Here is a 19560-nt window from a genome sequence, read left to right as displayed (position 1 = left end):
TACACTTTTTTTTTTTTTAAATGTTTTGTACCATAAGGCTTTGTAACACAAAGTTCTGTAACATAATCTTACTTTAATTTGTGTGTAACATCCATAAAAATGAACTCAGAATGAAAGCTGGAAGAAACAACCTTTCCGTGTCATTTTTTTTCCCTAAGAGTTTCCTTTTGTTTTAACATTTTGGCTTGCTTCTTTCTGAGGGCTCACTCTATCTAGAACATCCTGTTTATGCTGGAGGAACAGTTTTCTTTTGTTGCAATCCTAACTTAACAGTAAAAAAAAAAAAACAAAAAAAACATAATTAAAAAAATTTGCAAGATGTATTTCTGCATTCTGGATCACCGTTGCATGTCTCATCTAGCCAAAACCACACCGAGAGACAATGCCCTCGTCCCTGTGCTAAACACCAGGGTAGAATTCCTGTGGAGTGGGATATGCACATGGAAGCAAAAAGTCTTAATCCTGTAACAGCATTTACATTAATTATGGTCTACAAGGAGAGCAGCACTAAATCTGTTATTCCCTTTACCTTGCTTTCAGCCTCTTTTTTCACGTGCAGGAGGAGACAGGGCAGAGAAGGTGTGGCAGCTGGGCAAACAGAGGCGGCATATTTTGCTATGAACTGTGACCTCCAAATCCTAAGCAATATTTGCGGAAAAGAAATAGCTTTATCCCAGAACAACCTTGTTGGTATTTTCTATCAATAAAGAAATCATCAAAGGATTTTTTTTTCTAACTTAATTTAGAAAGAAAATAGTTTTATTTGTTCTTCAAAAAAAAAAATCTTCATCTCATCTAGTCTTTTTTATCATTGGCATTTATTATAGCAGATAACAGCTGCTGAGAGCCTTCAATCACAGTGCTTTTGAAGGCTGATGGAAGCATCAAGCTAATATTTTCAATGGCTCTGGGATCTGAACCCATATCCTCAGGATTAAGGCAGATCAAATGAAAATGAATACCTCTTTACAGACAAAATCCACCTATCCTTTACCACAGAGAGAACGAATTTGTCTGCACAAAGTAGAGTCTAAGGCAGTGAACTGAGATATTTTCTATTTTATAATTCATATACAAGGTATTTTGCTTCTATTTTGGTATTACAAAAATGATAGAATACTTTGGCTTCCCCCAGTGACAGTAATTAATGCCCAAAATGTAAATAGGGAACCAGTAACGGATACACAGGTTTTTCCTTTTAAATTGCTTTTATGAACTGAGTTATGGGCAGGAATCAAAAGGTATCCTCAGAAAGTTATAGAGCAACTTCTCTAAAAATGGCTGGCAGGTGAGTTCCTCATGATATCCAAGAAATACACAACTGCCATGGGACACAACACTCACATTTGTTCACACTCTCTGGGAAAAAACCTCAACTGTTGATTCTAACCCCACTGGAGCCAACAAAATCCTCCTTCTTCTTTCCCAGCTGGACACCAAAAAACTTAATAGTCATTAAGTACATACACAGACGGATATATGGTCCTGATTCCGATCTTACTCAGTTTTAAAGTGGCTGAACGATGAGCTATTGTAACACAAATGGAGACAGACTCTGTTCATATTCCATGCAGCGATGAGCCTGGATGGGGGTGAAGAGATGGTGAGCAGTTACTGACGTGAGCAGTTCACCATTAGACTGGAAGAATCACCTTCCAAGACTAAAAATAAGCCAAAGAACAAGTAAAGTCTCTGGAGCACATGGCATACACGGACAGATGAGAGAAGTGGGTTTGATCAGTTTTAAGAAGCAAAGGAAAAGGAGAAATCTTACTGTTGTGTACAGGGACCTACTGGGAGGCTACTGGAATGCTGGCATTAAAGGGTGGGATTTCCACCCTTGGAGTTATTCAAGACTGAAGTGGACATGTCTCAGAGCAACCTGATCTCAACAGACCTGCTTTGAGCAGGATGTTGGCTGGAGGTCCCTTCCAACCCACATGATCCTATGGAATATAGGAAAAATACAGTGTTTTTGTTAAACAGCGTCAGTAAGAGACCATTACAGCCTTTCAGAGAGGTTAATGAAAGTTTCCCTAAGTCTGTATAGCCTAGCAATCAATACACTTTTTATGGCTTTTTCAAATATTCAAAATAACACAGTATCAATCCCATGTCTGAAATGAATAAACTCAGAAGCACATATCATGTTACTAGCTTTTTGTATGCTGGTTGTGCATGCATGCGTGTGTGTGTGTGCACATTTATCATTAAAGAACAGAGCTCAAGCTTGCAAACGCAGCCACTGAAAAGAAAGAAAATACCATAGCTTGGGTAAGTTTAGGATGATATGGATATGAAACAGGATGTGGCCAGGTAGTTTACAGTTTTTTACTCTGGACTTTGCCATTTTAGCATCATTTTTGCAATTTTTTTTTTTTGCTATACATCTGCCATACATCAGACAACATAAAACCTGCCCAGAAGTAGACACATATACCTCCACAAACACATTATGTACTGTAGAAGTCTGCTTTATCCTTTCTATGTAACATTATACACATGTACAGATACAAACTTTGAAAATAAACTAGAACCAGATGCTACTGTAAGTAAATATCTAATACCTGTTCTGATGCCAAACGTATACTGTGAAATTTGGTCAGAAATGTCACTTATTTAATTTAATCTTAATTTTAATTTGGTATTAAAGGAGTTCAATAAAATGTTAAAAATAAGTAAATTCTCCACCTGTAAATATAGTTACATTCTGCATACTCCATCATAACCTGTAATGATTTGCTTATCATATTATGAATGAGCTCAGTTTAACAAGAAGGTAATCTCCTTTTCTTAAACAAGAGAACTAAGGAGATTATGTACAGAAAATACAAATAGGATCATCTGACATTGCTTTCATATCATTTCACATAATGCTGCATATCTAGGATTTCTGCCATTCCTTAGAAGAAGAATTATTGTATTTTACTGTGCAGCTACAGACAGATTGACATTTTTCTCTTCTACACCAGGGAAATCTATTGTATTAAACTGTAAGAAAAAAACTTACACAATATGCAAAGTTTCAAACTTGGAAACCCACACTCTAGGCACAATAATTTGCAGTAGGCGCCTAAATAAAAATCCCTGATGTTGAGTGTTTATAGCTTCCATTGTGGGCACAGGCTGCCAGGTCATTTGGGTTAGATTTCTGACCTTTTTGAGAAAAGCTAACTTTCTTCTTCAGAACTGCTTTAGTAGATAAGCTCTGCTGGAAACACTGCCAAAATAGATACCAAAGTCTTAATACTCACACCTGCTGATCGCTGATAAAATCACAAGACCACAAAGCACAGAGGTTGGAAAGGACATCTGAAGGTTATGTCAGCCAAAATCCTGCTCAAAACAGGCCTAGCTACTGAAGTGAGACAGGCTTGCATAGGACCTCGACTAGCTGGGTTCTGAGTACCTGGAATGATGGAGAGTCCATAGCCTCCCTGGACGATCTCCTTCAATGTTCAGTCACGATCACAGGGGGGGAAAAAAAAAAAAAAAAGCAGTCCCACTATCTAACGGAATTTCTTTTGCTAAACAGAAGCTAAAAGTCACTGCACACCTCTGAGAAGAGACTGCCTATGTCTTCTCTATAATCTCCCCATCAGACAGTTGAAGACAGCCACAAGATGCCCCTTGGCCTTCTTTTCTCCAGGCTGAAGAAACTCAGCTGCTTCAGCCTCATCTCGTTCGCCATGTGCTCCAGCACCCACAACAGCTTAGTGGCTCCTCACTGGGCTCACCCTGTTTCCCCAGAACCTCTTACGCTGGGACGGTCTGAAAATGCACACAACAATCTCATTGATCTCTCCTCTCCACAAATCAAAACAAATAAATTGTCATGATGCAGAAAACTTTAACATATAAATGACACCGTAAGTCACAACAATGCTCAACTCCTGTGTAGGAAATCAGTATTTTGCCTTCTAACTGAGCCTAAAGAGAATACACATATGTACTTTCTTCAGCATGAGAAGATCTAGTATCAGATCAGAAGTCAGCTTCAATGCAGCTGAAGATGACCTCTAGAGCAGACTTTATGGCGGGATGTTCTCATACACTGTGAGCTGGAGTGGAGTAAGTTCATCCCAATGTCTTGTGCCTGCAAGTAAGCTCCACAAGACCCTTTCACCTCTTGGTGACTGCTATGTCACCCTCTCACTCTCCACAGAGAAACAATTGCTTTCTTGAAAGGGCCTTTTAGAGAAAAAATGTCCCACAGTCTGCTATTTCTCTTTCACACGTTTCCATGTAGGACTCACCTATCAACCAAGAATCAGACCCACTTTGAACAAAACTCGTTTTCAGCTGCTCAGCAAACAGGTTGGGGCTATCACAGACACAGGGCAGGAAAAATAAGCAAAGAACAGTAAACAGTGAGTGGCCACCTTGTTTATTCAGAGTGCTGTGGTTTATTGATGTTACACACAATCTCAAGTTTAGTTGATCTTAGATGTTAGGTGTTTTCTCTCACATCCAACCTGATCTGAAAGGGAGTTTTCTCCAGCTCGCTTTCAACAGCCATAAGCAAGCCATAAACCCCTCACGATGCCATTGTGCCCTCACGTGTAGAAAGAAAATAACCTTAAAGCAAAGGTCCTTCACAGTCACCACGCAGAGTGAAAAGAACAAAACTCAGCTTCTTGCCTTTTGGACAAGTCCAGGCAGACTTCTGTCCCCTCTTTAATGACAAGAGAGGAACTGAGTATACAAGGACAGGCTGTCTCATAACCAGCATTAAGCATCTGGCTCCAATATCAGTACCAAAATAACACCAATACCAATTAAAACCCACTCAATAGAAGCACAAAGATAATAATAATGGAGAGAGTTCTCATCACTGTACAGCAGTGCTGGATGTACCTGGAGTGTTCTTATGAGGGAAATTTCTCAGGGAAACACCCTGAGAATCTGGAATTAAATGTGTTTTTTTTTTAATAGCAATTATTAATTGCTATTAAGTCATCACCTGTGGCAGATTCCTGTATCAGGAAACAAATCCAATTGAAGAAAGGTTGGTTGTTTTTTTTTTATTTTTTTAAGATTAAATTCTATTAGATCAGCCCCCCCAGACACATCTATGTAAGTTACCACGGTAGGTATGAAACCTGCCCCAGTATTGATTCAGCTGGCACACCCTTCCTCTATAAAAACCCTCTTCAGAGCCCCTGCATCAGGGTGGTCTGCTCTCCCCAGCTGCTGGGGAGATGCTAAATTCCTGAGCTTGCCCCTTTCCCCCAGTGCCTGCTTTTATTGAAGCAGACACACCAGCAGCTTTAACTAGTCCAGTCACATATATACACACAAACGCAGCAAGATCCATGTTTTTTCTCTTCTACAAGCACCATGCTAGTGTTTCATGAACTCACTGCTCATCCTCAGGGTGCTGGGGTAGGAGGAAGAACTCATCAGCTGAGGAAGCACATATTGTGCAAGCAAAGATTCTCCCGTGTCTTCAAGGAAAAGATGGACCAGATAAAAGCCTGTCATTCGTTGGACCTGGCTGGTGGGCCAAACCATGCTGACCAAGTTTGTAAGTCTTCTCCTTGCTTCTCTATTTGAACAGTGTTGGTGCAGATAGTGGCATACTTGACCACATAGAATCATAGAATCATAGAATCACATGGTTGGATGGGACCTATAAGATCATCTAGTCCAACCGTCTTCCCACTACCATTGCTGCCACAGCTACTAAACCATATCTTGTAGCTTCTCATCAAGCCGCCTCTTGAACACTGCCAGGGACGGCGACTCCACCACCTCCCTGGGCAGGCCATTCTTAAAGTTTCAAACTATTTTTACAATTGTATGCAGTTTTGCCACTCTAGGAAGAGATTTTTCAGCTGCTTCTGTGAGCTTAAGAGCTGAGATCAGGAAATAGTAGAGAGGGAGTTTGAAGAAACATCCAATGAAAGGAAAAGCACTGACATTTGCTTCTCCTACTCTGCTTTTGACAATTATGTTTGAAAAAGTCTTATGTCTGCAAGTTTCCATAAGAAAAGAAAAGTTTATACTGGAGAAATGAATGGTTGACAGTCTTCTCATTTTAAAGGGACTTAACAAAGCTATAAAGACGATAAGTTATTAAATCAGAGGTAATGGCTTTACAGGCATATTCATTTTTATATTTTATAGCCATATATGCACAGCTTTATTTCCCTAACGCAAACCACAATAAAACACCTCACGAGGGCTCCAAACTCTTTTGTCTTTGCTGTAGGTTGATCTGCATTAGGGAGAAAAAAAAAAACATAAAATGATGGTGCATTATTTTCAACAGTGGCAGGAAGTGGGTTTTTAGCCAAATCAGCTTAAAAAATTCCAGCTGTGTTAACGTTGAAGCCATCAAAAAGTCTAAGCCCAGGATCAGCTCTCCATGCCAACTAAATCCTTTTCAGGCCTCAAGAAGTAAATTTTTGAAACAATGCCAAGCCTCTCCTTGAAAATAACATCTTAATTGGCTGATATTAAAAAGCTAGAAAGTGCCATTCTGAAGATGCAAATGCTCACATTTTTGTATACTGATTTGATATCGTGCCTCGTAAGAGCACTCAACATATTAACACAGAGACTATCTCAGAAAACTGCAATGACAGGCATGCAGGCTGGTTATTGCATACAAGGAGGAATTTCTAAGAACTGTAGAAATTAAAGGTGTTATGAACTACCCTGTGCCATTGAAGTGCACCAGAAAGGCCAAAGAAGTGTGTGACAGTGTTTGCCCCAAGGAAAACACCGTGTTTCATTCCTCAGCTGGCTGTGGCTCAGTAGCGGAGAAGGAAACTCTTTTTGTCTTCTTGTTGACTTCTGACTGTTTTGGATACACATGCCTTTCTGCATTAAAAATAAATTACTGTAGGATTATGAATACAGCCATCCTATTATCCCTCCCTCTTTGTTTCCTGTTACACTATTAATTTTTGTGTGCATATGTACCATGATATTAATCTTCTTCTTCTGCTGTTCAAATCTTTGCATTCTTGGTCTGTTACATGAGAAGGAAAGAAAACGAACCTCGTCATTCCCAGCCATGAACCTGAATGCGCGATCAGACACTTGCCTCACATATTTCCCTTATCCCTGTAAATCTAACTCTGCAGCTCCTTTAAGCTGGGAGACTGATTTATACAGATGTTAAAAGAAGCCAAATATTTGCCCAATTTAATTGATTCTGAGCTGACAGAAATTGATTTATTCTGCATAACTCGAAGCTTTTAAAAGCAAATGTATTTTTTTCATACAGAATGGTAAAGGGAAACTGTATTAAGCAAAAGAAAAAAACTGTAAGAAACAACAACAAATGATCAGAAAAACAGGTGACTGGGAAAGCCTGTTACACTCCGGAAAGGATTTACAAGACCTTGGTTTTTTTTCAGTTGCATTTGCAAAGCTATATAGAAACTATGAAATTGCAAACGAAATACTAAAAGGTGACAATAGTTAAGACAATAGATAGTTGAAAGTGAATTTTAGTACGTTCCACATTTACTGTGTAACTTTAAAGCAAAGTACTTTTTCATCATTTCAGAATGCCAGTCTGACCCTCTTAATGGCTGAAGGTGATGTCTTTAATTAAAGAATTTGGCTTCAGCTTAATTTTGTTTTCTTGGAGGTTTTTAAAATTAAATTAACTGCCAAGACACATTTTTTCCCATTAAATAACTTGGCAATCCAAGGTGATTGTGATGTCTACTTTGCCACATTCTAGAAGATAATTTTGGTGAGGCAATCATTTATATAAGAGCAGTGAGTAAGATTAAGCCGAACAGTTCAAAGTCTGGGCGTTCATTCCAAACTATTTCTAAATGTTGCATTTTACTAAATCATATTTGCATTTGAAATTTGTACTAGAAGTAAAACTTTCTCATAAAAATAGAGTGTGTTTTATATGAAGTATTTACTTACAGTCCCCAAATGATTTTTTTTTTTAAAACCCCAAACCAAAACCATTCTTCCTTCCTGAGGATCACCAATGTTACTGAAATTGTCATATTACACTCCTGAGATGGTGGCCAAATAAAGGTTTGGCCAAATTAAGAATTAAGAGCTCAGTCCTGAAAGGTGCTCACAGACCAAACTCTTAAGCTCGTAGTGATTTGAGGGCATTCACAGACCAAGTCTGAAATCCCCTTTCTCTCCCTAACACCACACAGAGTTCCTAACAGATCCTGCTTTTCTGGACACTCCCTGATTGAACTCACTGGAGTTGTGTACTGGTGAAATGCTGTTCCAGGGATATTTTTTTCTATCGAGATGGTTTGACGGAGGGTTCCAGAAAAAAAAAAAAAAAAGGTTTTTTGTCACATAATGATGAGATACCACGGGCTACAGTTTCTTGTTGATAAGATGTAAGATGGCAGCAGGACATTTCTTAAAAATGTCTCCTGTTCGTATCACTGTCTTGGAATAAAAAAAATAATTATTTTAAGATCACTAGTTAAAAATATTTATACTGTGTTACTGAAAATGAACCAGGTATAATCTGGGGTATTAACTGCGGTAACTGAGGAGCCTTTGTAGCACTCACTTTTACATAACTCCTTTGCTAGGTGAGTGTAGCAGTTGGCAATATCCCAAATACTAGCTGCTGTACGAAGGGACAGGAAACAACCTCTGTCAGCCTTATCCACACAAGAAGCGAGAGACAGAGATAGTTACCCTTATATTCACAAGGATAAGAAGGAAAACTAAATTCTCTAAAGGGCACGATAGTCCCAGCTCCAGAGAAAGGATAGTTTCATGGAAGAGGCAAAGCTATCATTCCTTATCTTCCTTCTGTTGGGATACCAGAGTCTTAGCCTCAGTAAACCAGTAAGCAGGATTTCTGCTTCCAGGAAGAAGCCATATCAATGGCGGATGAAGTAATGATGCAAATGCAGTTGTACCGAGTTTGCATTGAATAAGGATGGCGGTATGAAGGGAAGGAAAGAAGGACAGATAGTGTAAACCCTCCATTAATCACATAGTTCACTTCATTACTGGAAACACACACTTATCTTGATTTGCACACTTCACAGTAAGAAGATCCGACATCACACTGATTCACGCACGTAGTAGAGTATTATTTACTCCTCAGTTGCATCCCTGAGACCTTCACCCAACTCTGTAATCGGACCAACAGGAGAAAACACCCAGCCTTCTTTTAACCTGGTGTCTGCTGCAGCCATGGCAGTCTGAATGTAAGATGAGAGGAGAAGGCACGCTGTGAATCAGCAAACTGTGTCCCTATGACAAAGACCTTTCCCTGAGAAAGAGCGCCTAGTCTTTTTATTAAGGAGTGTTATTGAGAAGACTGGAAAGTCAGCACCAGAAAGAACAAAATACACATGTTGAAGAAACAGCTGGTTCAAATGACAGGATAAGGTCTTGGTCTACGTATTTATTCATGGCAGGATCTCAGTCAACGCACTTCAATAAAACGAGTGATTATTGTGAGTCACGTCACTAATTACATCTGATACACAAAAAGGCTTGTGCAGCACCACATATCAAAGTGTGCTGTGAACTGATCCAGTATGGAAACGGTTCACAGAGGAGCTCTTGTTACGGGTACTCGAATAGTCGTGAAAAAGATAGGGTATGAGAAATGTCTATGCCATTTTTCTCTCATCACAGTTTTTTAAACATAAAAGATGATGTGTTGTACAATAATGGCTATACAACTGCCTATGTAGGGACTTCAGCATTTGCTGGGACAGGCAACACAAGGGACAATTGTAACGAGAGCAGTGGAAACAGCCAAGATAAGTTGCTTTCTTCTATGACAAGTACAGAGAGCTAAGATGTGTTGAATCTGTCAAAATTTTCTAAGATAGAGTTTGATTTTTCCATTAAAAAAAAAAAAAATTAGATGGTTCAGACACAGGTCAAATAGACTGACTTGGGGAACAGAAAAAAATTGAAGTAAGTGATATCTTAGATAGGAGATTTACTGTTTATCATGCAAGAAACACTCAAGTCTTCTAAAACTTTGTAAGATTTGGATGAGCTCTTCATCCAAAAGTAGTATTATATTTATAAGCTTTTCCCTTAATTTGGGGCCTGATAATTAACTATCTTGAAAGTCATGTACTTACTTGTGCTTTCCTACAAATGTACCTCTTGTGGTAACTTCAGAGAACAAAGAACTGAACCAAACATCGCCTGTGACTTCAGCTTTATTGCATGATCGTTTTCATAACTGAAGTCACAGCACATGGCACAATCTAAATACAGAAACAATACATGAAATTCTTCTCTCGTACACTCACGTCAACAATAATGACAGTGAAGCCAAGTCAGTGACGCTGCCACTGAACAAGATTTAGCATGAAAATAAGCAGATTCAATGTCTTTTGGCATGTGGGACCGCTACTCAGGGAATTTTATAAAGAATATTGAGCTTTTTACGTAATGCTTCCTTTAGTATCTGTTTGTTGGGTTTGGTCTTTTACATTTAACTGATAGTTTATTCAAGTAATTCAATTTCTATACAAGCAAGATTTATTGTGTTATGTCTCTGTTTATTTTAACAAGAGGGAAAAAAAAAAGACAAGGCAAGAAAAAAACTCCATATACAGAGAAGATAAAGTCTAAAAATGATCCCCAAATTCTTCAATTTGTAAGTTAGGTATTTGTCTTTAAGAACAACCAAAGTTGTAAATTTGACAAAAGGTAAAAATACCAGCTTCACTACTAGAGATAAGAATTTTATTTTTAGTTGACAATATTCAAAAGCAAGTTAAGTTTTTAGATCTCTAGTGAGAGACAATTGAAGTGGAATAATTTTCACACGGTTGGTGTTCAATGCTTTATGAATTAATATTACCTAAGATCCATGAAGCTGTGAAAGCCACAAATCAGTTAGTTTTGAGAAAATCTGACCCACAACTTGCTGAAAATTACACAACCATATAAACACTCGAGATTTCTATCTGAGATGTCCATATAAACAAAAATAAAACCATAGTTCTCTTTTCTCTCTCTCTCCTTTTCTTTTCTTCCCCTCCCTCCCTCCCCCTTTAAAAAAAAAACCAAAAACAAAACAAAAAAAAACAAAAAAAGAACTTTACCTCTATTTCATTTCACAAGTAGCTTTCATTCCATGGACACCACCAAAGATCCAATCAACTATTTGAGCATAAACCGTTGCCTACTAGACTGTCATCAGCACAAAGTCTCCCAAATAATAAATGAACTTTTTATTAACTGTGGTAACATTAACATTACAATGAGGGATTGTTTAAAAACAAGTTGTACTGCTGTTGCTCAAGAGCTCAAAGAAAATGGTTCTCAATTCCTTTATTTTTCCTTGAGGGTAACCACAGGGGTTGCATTAAATCTTTTAAAATATGTTGACAGTTGAATAAGTGCTGCTGTTGCTCTGGTGACATTTTATGCTTTTTAATTGTCATTAATGAAGCTGACTGATACTTTCTTAAAAGTTCTTTACATGTTCTAGTAATTTTACAACAAAAAGAGAAACAAAACTGTCTGCAAATTAGCCTTGATCCACTTCTCATATGGAATTTTCACTGGAGACAATGGGAGAATCTGCATGGGAAATATCTGCTTGACCAGACATTTTAGGTAGGAATGCATGAAATGTTCCCAGTAAATTGTGAAATTATCACTTGGTTGTACATCTCCATACAAATTCAAAGCTCAAAGATTTGTTTGAGTGTATTTTTAAAAGTAAGTACTGGAACTGCTGTGTCTGATTCAGAATCTGTTCTTAAAAGGGTATGGCCAAATATTTTAGAGTTGTAATGAAGGCCAAAATATAAATATGAGTTAGAATGGAATGAAAGTCTGACACTATCCTGGAGTCGAATAATTCCTTTCTTATTTTGATAATACTTCCACTCATTTGAGAATGTTTTGCCCCTGGAAAGACTGAAGGATGCAGCTCTCAATTATATTTTCAGGAACGTGCAGTAACAAGGAGGAATGTGTGTAGCTTGAGAAACAGCAGACGCTATCCTTGATAGTTCATAAACAGATAAGGTAAGTCTTTTACTATGGGGAGAAAATAAACTATGGTGCTTTAAATTATGATGGGTGATTTAAGTAGATTAAGGAAGATCTGTTCCAGGGACAAGGAGCCAGAAGAGGTAAGAGGAGAGGGAATGGTATGCTAATACTGCAGGGAGATGTGTCAGGTCTTTTGCTTCCCCCATCCCAGGTTCCCTCGCTCTCGCATGCTCCACGGTAACACAGAAGATGATTCTCTTCTCCAACACTACAGCATCTTCTGCACCACAGCCTTCACATCTTCAAAATTTCAGAATCAGAAAAAAGCTGCAGCCACCTTTCTTCAACTGCAGCCGCTCTTCAAGTACAGATGTTGTACAAATATCAATGGTCCAAGCCATCACAGTTGAACAGGACAAGCAATCAAATTTGTCATCAATCTAATGATTATGACAAGTCATTCCAAGCAAACTGAGAACTCCTTTGCCTGATTACCCGTAGGCCTAGTGCTCTGTATAACCATGTACACCTGTGCAAAGCATGCAGTTCAGCTCCAGCCTGGCCTTTTCTTTCATCCGAGTAAATGGCTATACAAGGCGCAAAACAACAGAGATTGGGCCTCGGGGTTCTGTATGGCACTGCAATTTTCAAGATACTCGGGGTGCAGACAGCAGTAAGTTCCACACTCAACGTCAGATGCACATTTAACAATCTCAGCGAAGTCATGAACTACATTTTAATTAGACCAGGGGCCAGGCTTTTGATTTCAAAAATAGAAATTAGAGTTGCAGTCCTTCATCCATTGAAGTTAATTGCAAAATCCCTATTATCAGGCTCTTGAGGTATTACCCAGGCTTACTTTTTAATTACATTTGATTCTTAATGAAGTAGATGGCAAAAAGAAAAGCAGCCCATGATTCAAACGATTCGCATTTTTATCTTTCCTGATGAACAACAGAATAGGTCAAGATACTTGCTGGATTTTCCCATGAGAAATGCCGCAATGTGAATAAGCTCAATTGACTTGATCCTGAAGGAGCAGGTTAGCTTTGAAAAGCATCACTCATTTTCTCCTCCTGTATACACTCTACCCTCAAAACTTATGCAGTGTAATTATAGACACCAAGCCAAATCCAATTCAGAACTTTAAAATATCATGTAAGTATCCTAAGTTTGAATGACTTGTCTTTATTGTCTAATGTAATTCAAAACATAAGGAGTCCTAATTATAGTTTTTTTTAGACTATGCACTTTAAAAGGGTGACAATTCTCCATAAAAACTGACAACTTCTGAGAGCATGGAGACAGCCAATAACTTGATATTTCTACATGATTTAAAAACAACAAGCTACCAAGCAACTTATGCAGAACGAGTAAGTTATCACACTTGTCAAGAGAACAATACAAAGTTCCACTTATTTTCTCTTATATCAGTACTCATGAAAATAAGTGAAGATTAATAGAACACACATTCATACTATGGGTGGAGCCATTACCTTGTTATACACAACAAGCTGCAAACTCTTTTCACATAATGAAAGCTGTTTCTTAACATCCAGAAATCAAGGTTAAAAATAAATTTACTTGGTTTATATTGTATGGAAAGCTCAGCCTTTTTATTTCAGCCATTATTTGTAACATGCTAAAAATGCATAATTAATTTCTTGCTTTTATGACTTTGGAAGGTCAATTAAAAAAAAAAAAATCAAGGACTTCAAAATCCAATTTATTTTTTTTAAGGTTCAATGTTGAGTTAAGTATTAGAGAAAGTAAAACATCCACTTAGTTATAATTAGATAGTATTGGAAGGCTCTGGTGACACTTACTTTCCCCTAACTTTCAGTGAGGCTAGAGACTCCGTTTTACCCATGCAAAGCATTACTTCAAAACTCAAGGAGAGGACACAGGACACGCGGCTACGGTACACAACGCTGCAGAAGCAAGCCGTCATTGAGGCAGCCCAGCAGGGTTACAGTCAGGAACTGGAGAGCTGAGGCTGTGTCCCCAGGGCTGAGGCAGGGTGGCAGAGCTCTTGGGGCCCAAGAACCTCACCAGAGGAATGGGCTGCTGTGACATAAAGCGGTCATAACCCTTTATAAAGGAAGGAGGGACAAACACCTTTCAGAAAGGGACAGCAAAACTAAGGCTTCAATTCATCCAGCCTTTTAATTTTTTTCTAAGTAACTGGGTTGGGTCTTTTAGTGGTTCTGTATTTCAGACTTGCAGGATATCTGTGACAAACCAAGGAACAAAACAAATCTCCTGAGTCTCGGTTAAAACCATTTGCCCCTGACTGTGATTGTTTCCCACTCACAAGGCTGAATACTGCAAAACTTCAGTAGGTCACTTCTTCCTTCATGCTCATACCAGAGATCAATAGAAGCCTATGCTACATTCAAGGCCACCATGGACACGACGTGGAAATTTGAATCAGCCTGTTCTGTGTAACTGTGACAGACCTGTAGGTGTAATGCACAGCCACAGCCAAATTTGCTTCTGCAGTGAGTTGTGTTGGATCAGTACCACCTGCACCAAGTCAGTATTACTTAAGCAAGGACAAGAAATTCTCACCTACTTCTTCATTTGGCAATTCCCTCTTGGAATGCAGTTTCTATTATTGCTTTTACTGGAACCATGCCAATTTACACCTATTAAGTATCACACTTATAAGGTAAGTTTAGAGCCTTGTACTCCAAAATATACAGTATTCTTCAGTTCAGTCTGCTGTCTGATATTTGTAGAAGGTCTAACATGGCATGTCTCCTTCTGGATGTCTCAGACTCAAGATTACAGTTATGATCATGGCTGCAAAGAGCAGTTTGACATACTTACTAGCTATTGTTATCTTTAAAGTTATTTTTTTTTTTAAAGACTATTCAGAGCACACATATTCCGATGGGAGGACGTGGCAGTTGCAGAGCATCCCTGCACTTGCGAACCGTACAAACCATCCTAAAGCAGACAGCATTGGTGCAGGGAGTAGCAAGCCCTCATGCCTCAAAGACAATCACTGAAAAGGCAGAGGGCTGAGCAAAGCTAAAGGCCCTATCTAAAGGGACAGAGACTTTCTGCTCAAATTTCACAGAACTAGTAAGGCCAAAGAACACTTAATCTGAAGCAGTGGCTAAAGCCAGCATTTAAGACAAGAATAAGCTACCTTACTATTAAACTGATACTGAGTAATAAGGTACTACTCATCTCTTCAGAACTAAATGCATCTTTCTTTTCCAAATAATAATTTTGATTGCTTGCTCACAGTATGCTGGTATCAGCGATTGCTACATGCTCTGTACATCCAACACATCATACAACATGCGCAAGGAATGATAGTTAGCAACACCCAGAGTCCTTTGGCAAAATATCTTGGTAAACCTTCTCACAGCCTGATTTTCAGAGTATAAAGTGTCTCAGTTGGGCACCACATCAAAGCAACTCAAATCATTAATAGCTTCCACTACGCGCCATGTGCTATCATCTTTCCCAAATAAAATTAAGGATAAGAAATAAAACCTTTAATTGTTAGTAAGTCATAATAACTTTCAAAATAAAGACAAGGTATTACTAATTTTTTACCTATAGCTACAGTAGCAGCGAACTCCAGGTAAAAAAAAAAAAAATATATATATATATATATATTAAACTTAAGGCTGACAGGTATCTCAGCAACACAAACCAAAAATAATAATTGTGGACGCAGATCAAAAAGCCAACTTGCACTCAGTTATTGAATTTAAGGGGAAGAAAAAAAATGTTCAATCATAACATTTGCTTAAGAATGTTTATCTTCGTTCTTACCATTGAATGTCAAAAACACCCTTGCTTGAGGCTGGGAAGATCCTTTTACACTGCTAAAGTAAATAAATATCCCAATCAACATGTGCAGTGCCAGAAACGCCATCTCTTCAGATTTGCAACTTAATATCCAAGAAACGAAACCTGAAAGACAGAGATATCACATTACTGTCGTTACACAATTCCGCGGAGCAAAAGCAATACTACAGAAAGATCTGTGTTAGAAAGCTCTTCCAGCTGAAGTCATAATACATGATAGTGCGAAGGAGGTACAGCAGTTCTGTTTTTTCTTTGTAGATCTGGAAACTGTTTTCCTCGGCAGTCTTCTGAGCTGGCACAAAAGGAGCTCTCTGCCTGTCAGTATGAACCAACAGAGCCCGAGTTTTGGCTAAGGCAGACTACAGCATCAGATTCGAGTTTATTTAAATAAGGACAATTCCACCTGCTGGAAAAATAATTATACTAAATGTCAAGGCAGAGCAAAGCAAGGACAGGAGATAAAGTTTCACAAATAAAAAGCTTGCTGATATTTTTAGATGTCTCTCCTTACTTTACATCATATTTACTCACCCTCTTGTGTTTTGGCAAGGGGGCAGGTTTTAGGTTGTTGGTTGTTTAGTTTTTTTCTTTTCTTTTAACACTTGAAATAAAAGGTTCTTGGAAATCAGCTTTAAGTTTCAGTAAGTTGAGTTCTCTAACAGCCCTCTACATCTTCTTTTAAGATGAAATCCTGACTATGTATGTCACTAATTTCAAAACCATTGAAATCAGAAGTATTTCAACATGCTTGAAACTGTCAGTCAACATTTGCTTTTTTGGGCTAGTTCCTTTTGGGATACTTACCCGCTCTCACAGACTTCTAAAGAGGCCTAAGAATACCCAGTGTTGGACAGTGCATTGCACCTGTTAGATCTCCTACTCCTGCACATCTGCTGAATCTACATTCATTTTATAGGGTTTAGCTGCTGAGAAGACTGAGCTCCTCAGAGAATCAGAAAACACCCCAAAACAAATCTGCATCTTTTCTTAGCTCAAAGGGCTTGAGGTCACTGGAGTCAGTGGCACTTTCCTATCGATTCCAGTCATCTTTGGATGAGACTCAGAAAAGTCAGCAGACATTAGAAGCTGAATATTGCATATTTATAATGCTCCTTAGCTCTCAAAAAACTGTGAAGTCCAAATTTCATTTCACCTATGGTAAGAACTTCATTCTTCAGTTCAGCTGCAAAAGTGAGAATAAAACATACCCTATTTTAGCCCTATTTCTTCTTCCCTGCTTGTAAACTTTTTTTGGCGCCAACAGCCCTTCTATTAGACACCACTTATCAGTTAATCAAGTGATGTACTTGATTCTATGGTAACTGGAAGCATTTTGAAGGATACAACCCCTACAGCTAGAAGACAGCATTAAAGGTTATACATTTATTTCATGAAGAGTTTTGGTACCTGTGCAATCATCTTTAACTTTTTTACCTCAGCTCTGCTCTAGCACTACAGTCCCTCCAGTGGAAGAGAGCATTTCTACATGCTTGTTCCTTCGGTCCCTCCGAGATTCACACCTGTCCTAAAAAAACTGTCTGTAACCACCACAGCATGGCAGGAACCAGCTGTCAAGCAGGGATGACTTTAGGTCAACACCAATTTGGGCTGGATCCACACCACTGACTTAGCGGTAAAAGCCCCGTATCTCGTTACTACCACTCTCATTCCCTGTCCACTCACTGTAAATCATTTTTAAAGGCTTAGCTCTGCATGAGAACTTCATACTAAGTTGAGGGTGGGATGGAGAGTACATGAGCAAGCGCACAGCTCTGTAGCCCACACTCTGAACACTCCTTCACAATTTGCTCTGGAGTACTGAGAAATGCATGAAGATCCAGTAATGGTGTAACTCTACTAATTGACAAAAACACCAGTGTCAGATATTTGCCAGCTACAGATCTGCTCTACAGGAGAAACATATCCATTCTGGCAAAGTTCCAAATTATCTCTAAGGGTCTGTTAACTAATTAAATGATAGTTGCAGAGTTTTCGCCAAGAAAAAAATTTAAACAGGCTGCACGAACTCCAGCATTAATGCTGCTTTGTGGGCTTTAAATTTGAAACCTTATGACTAGCTCATGGGAGATCCTTTAACTTACCCCTCTTCTAAGAGAGAAATGCCATTAAATCCTGATAAAATTTCTTTGTCAGGCCAAAACAAATAGTCAATCATACAGAACATGTGATTTAACAGATGCAATGGGATTAGTATTTTACAGTAGTAGCACTATGCTTTCTTTGCAACAGAGATAAAAAGTCAAAGAGGAACAAGTGTGTGGCTTTCTCTCTTCCTTGAAATGATATTGTAGGAAATAATAATAAAAACCCTTTCAGCACTCTTTCCCTCCCACTCACGTGCCTCCTGCCAATTCTTCTGCAATTGCCAGTGCAATCAGTAACAGGAGTGAAACATTGCTACATTTCATTGCTCAAATTGCAGATCTGCACCGTTACCACAGAAGTGACAGGCAAATACAAGATTCAAATTCTGAGCTGCATGGTTCCTACCCAGCTGTTAGACACATAAATAATGAATGCATATGGTGCCAGAAAGATACCTCAGGGTGTCTGACAAGTGAGTTACCTAATGAAAATAGTTTAATTCCAGAGATTTACATACCTTCTAACTGAACACAAACTCATTGCAGGTCTGAACCTCGGTTTGGGCTTATATCCCAGTTCTGAATTTATCTCAGTAAGTCATGATACTATATTCAGCGTGTCCTGTGCACATGATCTCTGCTGACAGACCTAAAGCCTTGTGAGTACTTTTAAAGAATCTTTTAGGACAGACAAAAGGCAATGCCTAATTACATTTCTGCTCTTATACCCTATTCCAACTGTAAACAGACCAGCAAACCACGACTAAAGTAAAGTGGAGAAGTTTTCCTGCCACAGAGGTTGCTTTCAGCATGCTCTATTGCTTTTGGAAAGTATTGTACAGCTTTACTGTAAAGTGCAGTGCAGGTGTCATCTGCTCCAGGCTGAGTCCTACCCTTAAAGCCTGTACGGAAAGTCATTCAGCAGAAGAAAAGAATAAAAGAAAGGAAAAAAAAAAAACAACAACCAAAAAACACCGCCAAATACAGACTATGCTAATCTGGAAAATATTGCTTTAACTATCTGTGAACAGTAGGAAAATTCAACCGTCAAACACATTTCACATCTATTACAGCAAAGAAAGAACTTTCAATTATGCTTACCCAGCTATTGGATGAACCAGTAACACAGATTTCTGTCTGGTTTCTATCAGTTTATGGACTCCACTCCCGCTACCAGAACATTTTAACTCCAAACCTGGCTCATTGTAAGCAGGAGTGAAATTTAAAAAAAAAAAAAAAAAAAAAAGAAGAAGAAGAAAAAAAAGTCTCTCTTCCCGCTGGCTGCAAAGGTACACCCGGCTCCTTTGTAAAATAATCCTTATAGCCGGACTCCTAAGGCGCGGGGAGCGCTTCTCCCCCGCCCGCAATTAAGCGCCCAGGAGTGGCTGGGAAGCGGCCGGGCGGTGCCGGTGACGGCTCCGGTTTCCAGTTCGCAGTTCCCGGCCCTCCCCGCCGCCGCGCTAGCGAGGCGAGACACGGCGGCCCCCGGTGCATCATTAGCTGAGCAAACAGGGGCCGGAGCTCATAAATAATGGCGAGGCCACACCCCGCCGGCCCGGCCCGCCCCAGGCAGCGCGGAGTGTCCGCGGGCGCGCAGGGCGCTTCCCTGCGCGGGCACAGCGCGATCAAAGGTTTTGGGTTTTTTTGAGGGGAACAGCCCCCCCTGGCTTGGCCCCAG

At 39.1% G+C, this 19560-nt stretch overlaps 1 protein-coding gene across 1 annotated transcript in view; it reads right to left on the bottom strand.

Moving 5' to 3' along the window:
• The window catches only part of SEMA3C (semaphorin 3C), a 125416-nt gene extending 106061 nt beyond the window's left edge, over positions 1 to 19355 (bottom strand). The window contains exons 1-2 of the mRNA XM_086745740.1: positions 18984 to 19355; positions 15742 to 15882 (exon numbers count right to left, since the gene is read on the bottom strand). Coding sequence (XP_086601866.1) covers positions 15742 to 15844 — 103 coding nt within the window. The 5' untranslated portion in view covers positions 15845 to 15882; positions 18984 to 19355. The remainder of the gene's footprint in view (positions 1 to 15741; positions 15883 to 18983) is intronic.
• Between the last annotated feature and the right edge of the window lie 205 nt (positions 19356 to 19560).

The sequence above is a fragment of the Chlamydotis macqueenii genome, chromosome 1, assembly GCF_036417535.1.
Source record: "Chlamydotis macqueenii isolate bChlMac1 chromosome 1, bChlMac1.mat, whole genome shotgun sequence".
NCBI lineage: Eukaryota > Metazoa > Chordata > Aves > Otidiformes > Otididae > Chlamydotis > Chlamydotis macqueenii.
The sequence above is the reverse complement of the archived record's forward strand: the minus strand, read 5'-3'. Positions and strand labels throughout refer to the sequence as shown.